The sequence below is a fragment of the Schistocerca gregaria genome, chromosome 7 (genome assembly GCF_023897955.1).
Source record: "Schistocerca gregaria isolate iqSchGreg1 chromosome 7, iqSchGreg1.2, whole genome shotgun sequence".
Classification (NCBI taxonomy): Eukaryota; Metazoa; Arthropoda; class Insecta; order Orthoptera; family Acrididae; genus Schistocerca; species Schistocerca gregaria.
In genome coordinates, this window is record NC_064926.1 from 359,591,710 (window position 1) to 359,600,364 (window position 8,655).

At 38.4% G+C, this 8,655-nt stretch overlaps 1 protein-coding gene across 1 annotated transcript; it reads right to left on the reverse strand.

Annotated features, from left to right (window-relative positions):
- Nucleotides 1-1,527: 1,527 nt before the first annotated feature.
- Nucleotides 1,528-8,135, reverse strand: LOC126281395 (NADH dehydrogenase [ubiquinone] 1 alpha subcomplex subunit 13). The gene is made up of 3 exons (XM_049980326.1): nucleotides 7,813-8,135; nucleotides 7,402-7,552; nucleotides 1,528-1,824 (listed from the first exon to the last, which is right to left on the reverse strand). Exons 1-3 carry the CDS (start codon nucleotides 7,901-7,903, stop codon nucleotides 1,617-1,619), a joined length of 450 nt encoding a protein of 149 aa, XP_049836283.1. The 5' UTR covers nucleotides 7,904-8,135; the 3' UTR covers nucleotides 1,528-1,616.
- Between the last annotated feature and the right edge of the window lie 520 nt (nucleotides 8,136-8,655).

The following is an 8,655-nucleotide window of genomic DNA, read 5'->3' on the forward strand; positions in this document are numbered from 1 at the left end:
CCTAACCTTCATACAGAACTCTGATCATCCTGGATGCTGTCTTGATGAAAACTATAATCTGCTTCCACGGATTTTACAACTTTATCAACTGGTCCATACCATGAAACAACTGTGACTCATCCATCTAAATCTAGTTATCTGTAGTCCAACTAGTAACCTGGCAACTAATTAGTAGTTATTTGTCCTGCTGGATGCATATTCAGCAGCTCATACATTCAACTGTCAGTTGCTTAAGGCAGTTTTTAACATTTATTACTGTCAATTATGACAGTGCAAACATTTATCCAGAAGCATCATGCATGCTTTACACTTACAAAACATATTTTTACAAAATCATGAGTTGCACCTGTTTCAGAAGCATAAGACAATGCACAGTCCAACTACATGTTACTTAATCGCCACTTTAAGGTCCTTGAGAAATGGAAAACTGACAAAAAAGTGAAAACTTTATTATAGGGATTTGAAGCTTTTGTATGAGACAATTGCTACTCATAAGTGAGTAGCTCTCATTCTGTACTCTGTGTGACCTACCCTTGTTTTTTAACCTTCCCCAATCTGCTCCTCTCTCCTCCCAGAGAAAGGACTATTAATTCTGAAACTTGGGATAGTGTATGTACTTATGTGTGTGTCTATTGGCAAAACTGAAATTTCTCCTCCTGCAGCAAGTATTGCCCATTATTTTATAGCATTCAGATAAGATGCAATTCAATCCAGAAATCATAAAAGTCTGAAAAATGCCCCAGAAATAAATGTGAGAACACCTATAGGAAATTTTTCAAATAGTGATAACTGATGCACCAGGCTTTAACAATAAAACTCATATACAGTACCTATTAGGTGCCTGATAACCTCCTAAACTTGCACTTTAAAACATCATATACAGATAAAATTGTAAATACTCATTACATAATGCCATATACACTTAACTCCTTTACAATCAGCTTAATCAAAAATCAATGGCTTGTTGTGCAGTAGGCATATACACTTACTGTAAACCTGCATAGTAAGAGTACAATTTCCCAGATGACAAGACATTGATAACCTAAGCTGCTGACTGTACATGGCAGAATGTGCGAACACAACTTTTTTTGTTTTATATTACTGCCTCGCTTGTGGGTCTATCACCATCTTTTGTTTTCAAATACCCAACAGCTAGATAAAATCAACATGTTAATGTAACTGAAACACTTGGTCTTTCTCTTTTCTACTGTCAAAAGTAAAAACTCATATTTTGAAAGAATAATTCACACACCAGCAAGAAAAGTGATAAGTCAAAAAATCGTATTATTAGCTTAGGTCACTGAAAAATATGTGTGAAGTGCATAACGCGCATGAAAAGTATAACACAATGTACTGCCAACAGTACTTACTTGAAATTTAAAGGAGGCTTATACTATTTCAATATAGGTCTTACATAATTATTTCTTTGAGTTTCCTGAAGAGTTGCATTTTTGAGATTAGTCACTGTTCTTGCCACAGTTCAATATGTCATGAACCAAACTATCATTTGCTAGTTAAGTATTCCAATTAAAGAAGTTACACATTTATTATATATTTACACTGCCACAACATGTACATGTACAAGTACTAATTTAAAACGTATCTTCTTAATACATTTATGACCAATTCTTCAGATTGTAACGTCGAACTGCATCTCCATATGAGGAATGAGCATAATATTCTTGGTACATTGGGTCTACTAAAGTATCTTTTGGAAGAGTTTTATATACCGGCTCTCCATAGTATGTACCAACTTCCCAGCCTTCTACTTTAGACATGAGACTAGCTTCTTCATCTCTGTTACGTCGGAGTTGTTTCAAGTATCTGAAATGTAAAAGCATAATTGTTGAGGAGTCTTAGAAAACAGCAAAACACCATTTACTACTAAGTAAATAAGCAAAATTTATTAATGCATAAATTTTAGTTCTGTCTTCCTCACATGTTTTTCACTGTTGCACAGAGTTTATTTCAAGTGCACAAATTTAAAAAGCTGTTGGGATCAAATAAATAGCAGCTATGAGAGAAAAGTAGTAGGATGCAGAGGATGGAATTTTCTTACATGGATCTGCAGCCAAGATATCTCAGTTAATTAGCTTACTATGCCTACTTTCATTCACTGCTTTCGTATGGCATCATATTCTGGGGTAATTCATCGCTGAGTACAAAAGTATTCATTGCTCAAAAACGTGTAATCAGAATAATTGCTGGAGCCCACCCACGGTCATCCTGCAGACATCTATTTAAGGATCTAGGGATCCTCACAGTAAGCTCACAGTATATATATTCACTTATGAAATTTATTGTTAATCCAACCCAATTCAAAAGTAATAGCAGTGTGCATAGCTATAACACCAGGAGAAAGGATGATCTTCACTATGCAGGGTTAAATCTGACTTTGGCACAGAAAGGGGTAAATTATGCTGCCACAAAAGTCTTTGGTCACCTACCAAACAGCATCAAAAGCCTGACAGATAGGCAACCAACACTCAAAAATAAATTAAAATAATTGCTAAATGACAACTCCTTCTACTCATTGGCTGAATTTTTAGATATAAATTAAGGGAGGGGAAAAAAAAACTAACTTAAACATTAGTGTCATGCAATATTTTGTGTAATGTAATATCGTGTACAGACATCTTTCATTAACCTGACACGTTCCACATCATTACAAAGTGTCGTATTCATGATCTATGGAACAAGTATTAATCTAATCTAAACTGCTCCTGTACTCACCCAACCAGAAATTCTGTTGTTGTGCCACTGTCCTGATTAATACCCCCTACATTTAACTTCAAGCCGCTCTTTTATCTTTCCTAATTCCTAACCCTACCAGCATTATTGATGTACATAGTATTCATACTCAAACCTATAGAGAATCAGATTTTTTTTCCTGATCACAACTTGCTTCTAAGTAGTCAGACATTAGTCTGGCCTCTCCACAGATACCCTTCTGATACAACTGCACCTATGGCTCAGAAATCTACAACTGATACAGAGAACCCCCCCCCCCCCCCCCCCCCCTCACAGCAAGTTGGTGTGTGTGTGTGTGTGTGTGTGTGTGTGTGTGTGTGTGTGTGTGTGTTTTAATTATTTACAAATCTTACATAATGAGACTACAAAATCACTCTTTCTAGTACAATGTAAGTGTCAACAGAACTCTCTGTAAGAAACTGAATATATTTCCATTTTATTTCAGTTGAGAATTGGCCCATTAGAAGTGAACTAAGGCTTGCTTTTCTTGGAAGGTGTTACATTATTCAATTTATGGCTTGAAAATGGAGCAGTTAAGATTCTATCTGTGGGTATACCCAGTGGGGGAGGGAAGAGAAGCTCCCTCTTCCCTGAAAAAAAGTCAAATTGAAGTCGCATCCTGCTACACCCCGAATACAAACTTATCAATTCAACACCTGTTTGAAGAGCGGTAGGACATGTAGTAAATGCTGATTAGTAGCATGTGTACCCAGAACCAGTTGTCATGAAATTTCAGATCCTGGGTGTACTCTTAATTTTATCAATATAAAAGGCATCTAGTTCAGTTAACAAGTCCATCTGTATCAAGATACATGGCATCAATCTTGGTCTCACTATCAGTAACATTAGCGTCTCACAAGTAAAGGATATTCACCACAGTCTGTGTTTATGGGATGTGTGTTCACTCTTAAACTCAGGTTGTTCCCTTCCCTAATAAAAGCCATCATACATACACTCAACACATATTCCATAATTCTGCAACTTCAATTGTCTTTAAGATTTTGTTATGTATGGTTAACTAATATGTTTGACGTTGATAGTGATATCAGTCTGCACTGCACACACTGACACATCACATGAGAGAGGACAAGGAAGGTAATAGTGCTATCAGAAGTAAGGTGGCTTGCAGAGTATAGATGTAGATTAGACCCATAAGAAAGGATGAAATGTGGCACGCAAGTACAAATATTTGATGGTTTGAACATCACTCAGTATCACTTTAGCACTGACAGTGCTGCCAAATAGATATGTAATAGGACTAAATTCAGTAAGTTAATATTCTACATCACACAGAGTGGCAAAACTGAACTGCAACATCCTGGCGAGAGATGATGATCATTTAAATAAAGCAAGGAGCTAGAAAAGAAGAATAGAGTACATTTTCTTCAGTACAAGTGAACACACCTCATCAATCGCATTTACAAATTGTACAGTAGTAACTTCAGATTGGAAAATTGGTGCATATCCACCTCAACATCACGTCAGAAACAAACCTGCTGGTTGGAAACAGTACAAAGCATGTGATACTGCTGCAATAGTCATTCCCAAAACACTATAAATCTTGCTGCCACAGCGCAACAAACCAGTTGCTGTCAACCTTTTATAAATAAATAGACTTCCACATTAATAGTATACTAACCCTACTGTACAATGGATCTTTTTTAAACAGTGCTTTAGATTTTTGTGTTCATGGCTCACAATGGCTTTTGTTATCCAAACCATTTTTTGTAACATAGTTCAGTCACAAACAAAGTCCTACACGTCACTGCAGCTGGTTGGTTAGCAGATGGTTAGGGCACTAAACAGCAAAGTCAACAGTCCCTCAGTCCAGGGGTATGTCATCTGGAGTTAGTGATGTCCACCAGGAACATGAATGAGCAATAAAATCAATGCAGTCAAGATACTACTGATGTCTTGACTGAGAAATAATTAATGGAGAAATATATGGGTTGGGCCAGTACTTACATGACAGCAGACGTGGGGTGTCCCAGAGCTCATCTGTGGAAAAGAGAAACACCACCCGCATCTCAGCCCCAAGGGTGAAGACAACAACAGAGTAAAGAATACCTCCTTTTGGGAGATTTACAACAGCAAAAGTGAGAAGGCTGAAATGTAATGGACATCAGTTGGACCATCAATTTAAAAAGCAACAGAAATAAGTAGCACAGCAGGAAGGTATCCCAACAACTCCGCATGTGACGGGAGCCATCCCACCCACAGCTCTCTGACCCCTGAGTCTTTCACTGTGCAGCACTAATCTCCTTGATAGTCCAGACTTTATTAGAGGGGCAGTAGCCCACCATATGCTGTTCCATATCTGAGTGAGTGTCCCAGTACTAATCTGTGGCAAGAGAAACCCCAAATCTGCACCAGGGATTCTCAAAGCGAATTTGGGATGAGAAATCACTTCTCTAGACAAATGGTCTGCTTGTTGATTCCCTGAGGTACCCAATAAAACTGACTTCACAGAGAAAAGGACCCTCCACTGGTCTGACTGCAAACCAGGAATTGGGGGAAGCGTTTCCGTAAACCACTTGGTTTTGCTTTTCTCCCATGACATGGCCAAGGGAAAGAAGTTCTTACATTTATAAAGATCTGCACTGAAGAACTCTGTTCTGTCTGATGAGGGGCATTGTGACCACTGGCAGATAACTTTTCACAGTGCCACATATCCGTAGCGATGCCGCCTACTCCAGATGTGGGCTCTTCCAATGGGACCACCCAGCCAGAGCAATGGCAAGTCCTGGTGCCCCCAAATGGACATGCATATGCTTCTTGGCATGAGTACAGAGGTAACAGCTTGGTCATCAGTTGTGTGCCCCCTGTGTAGTCAGTGGGCTATCATTGTACAGGTACCAGATGACTCCTTCATGGACTGGCTACCAGGTACCAGGTGACCTACCCCACACTTCCGTAAAAAAAAATTGAAACGGGGGAAGTCAAACCTATATGTGGGGACTGACCATAAGATAAGGAATATATGTGGTGTAAAATAATGAAAGAGGGAAGAACCATAATGGACATCCTACAAGAACTCTAAGACAGACAGTAAGGAATCTGTCCTAGGAAAAGTCTGAGAAAAGATATGGTCAGAGAGTAGCACAGGAAGTGCCAAGTACTGCAATATCTTGGTGACACATGCTCGCCAAGCACATATTCACAAAAGATGCAGGAGGCTCCTGGTGTCACAGGCAGATGGGGGCTTCATTATGCTATGGGGGATATTTACCCTGGCTTCTACATGGCCTGCAGCAGTCAAGTTGTCACTGAAGGTACCATGACAGCTATGGACAAAGTGAACATTTCTATGAACCACCTGCACCCCTTCATATTTGATGTCTTCCTCAAGGAAATACCACCTTCCAGAAAGAAAACTATCCATGTCAGAAAGTCACCATCAAGCTACAGCATTTAGAGGAACATGACAACTCACAATGTCTTGGCCAGCAAATCCAACTAACCTAGGATGCTATCGGGGGCCTGAACTGTGTCCTTTAATAACCAGCCCATAACGTATGGGATTTACACGACCTACATATGGATATATAGCATACAATCTCTGCTGTATTGCATTGCAAAGGTGAACCAATTTGCTACTAACCACATGGGCATGGTATTCTGGCTCATCTGTGCATGTAACTGCATCTACTGCAAAAGTTTGAGTTTACCATTAATACTGTCCACAAGGTCATTAATATACAGCATAAACAGAAAGGATCTCAACACACTTCAAGGAGGCATGCCCAAAGACTCTCCATCCAAATCAAAACTTTTAGTTTTCGTCACCAACTATACCTATTAGGTTGCATAATCATTTAATTGCTTTCTCCGTAACGCACTCCAATATTTCTCTCTGCCAGATGTTTTCTTCTAAATGTGTGTACATAAAAGATCACAAATGTACTAGTTCTACTATGAAAATGTTCAAATGTGTAAAAATAATTGAGATTGGCTCCAGTTATACTATAACACCACAAAGAGTGAGACACTGTACATAACAGTGCAAACTAAGGTAATAGGGTCGGGCTTTTGGTGAGGTGCTACCTGTGTGAAGTCCAGGTTGAAGTGTGGCACTAAAGATGTTTGGTCTGTGGGGTGCTCAACTGCGGGGTCATTAGTGCCCTACAATGTCCCAAGTATTACGCAACCCAATTTTTGTACACAGTCCAGTCTAGCCACTGTCACAAATGATAATGACTAAATGATGAGGGCAACACAAATACTGTCCCCAGGCAGAATGGCACTGTAATGAGTATCTGACTGTTGAATCCACTAATGTGGTCTTCACTCATTGTCAGCATATAGTCGATTAACTGCTAGTTAACAAACTAGTAGTGTTGAAATGAAGATGACAGACTTAACTACTGAAAAGCATATGTTCTTCCAAACACCTTACATATTTTCTGGTTGTCATTTACTGGGTATCATTGTGCTAATAGGGAACTATGATAACTTTGCCAATGAGTCTCAAAAACGCATCTCTGAGACTTCTAAAAAATTCCATTAAACAATAGACATTCACATAAAAAAAATTACACACTCACGCTCTCCCCTGACATATGAGTAAACAAAACCGTAATATGCTAAGTGTGCTTACCACAATAATACAACATAAAACTATATACTTATCGTTTACGATACAATACTAACTCTCTGTCCCTCTCGGCCAACAACATTGGAAAAACTGCAAGTCGTCCACTTCTCATCTCGATCTCCTCACGACGAATAAGACGATAGTTCAAGTAGTATGCATACAATCCAGCAGCGGTTATTCCAAAGTATCCTAGTATCATAGTCGAACCTGGAAGTGTTTACGACATAAGTAACTGACTAATTATGCGAGGCCCACTGGCACACGATGAGCAGAGTTATGTACAATGTCTCCAAAAGTATATTATATAAACAGGAGTGTCATAGCCAACAACACAACATGTCACATGCCTACAAGCTGATTTTATGATACACTTAAGTAATTTCACAATACAAAATACATGACTTGGTCTCTTTATTACTACAATGTTTTTTTCCCTTTTTTACAAATAAATGCACTATAATAGTTACCGCTAAAATATGTCTTGGCAGGTATCCTTGCGAACTTTATTGACTGATAGCCTCCTGGGGGAGGCATATCTTGTACTTTTGCTGTTGACATTTTGATTCACAATAAATACTGTTTTTTCTATGCAATAGCGATTACCTACACCACAAAACCTATCACCTCCACCTCCCCCCAGCAGACGGCTCAACAAACTTAAAGATAGAACATTTCCAACGATAACATTTTTCTTGTAACTCCGGTGCCCCTTCACACAAATGCGGCCAATTGAATCTATCTCCACATGCAAAAACAAATTAGATTGTAATCCAACTTAATGGTTCATAGAGATGCAGTGTATTGCTAGAAGAAAATGTTTTACGTTGGGAACAAGTCAGAGAATACATCAAACATCTGAAACAACTATGCAATAAATATTTGCACAATTTGTGTCTGTTAACGGCGAGCAACGATACGAAGGATCTGATAGATACATTCCACGTGTAAAAGATACTGAACTTGCTACATGTCTGATTAATGTTTTCCGTGGAATAATTTCATTCATCAGAACTGAAACGTTTTTACATTGGGTGTTTTCTCTTATTCATCCATCGGTTTAGACTCTAGAACTGTGTTTTACCAAGTACAACCGTCATCTTATTACATGTAATATTTTATGTACTAAAATGATCTTCGCAGGGAGCCTAATGGAGAAATTCTGTAATATAACTCACTTCATTATTAATTAATTATTTGTGTATATCATCACTTATGTTCGTGATGTCTCCCTGTTGTGTCAAATTTGTACTACTCTACAACTGCAACAAATTATATCCATATAGATGTGAAAACAATTTTTAAAACAAACA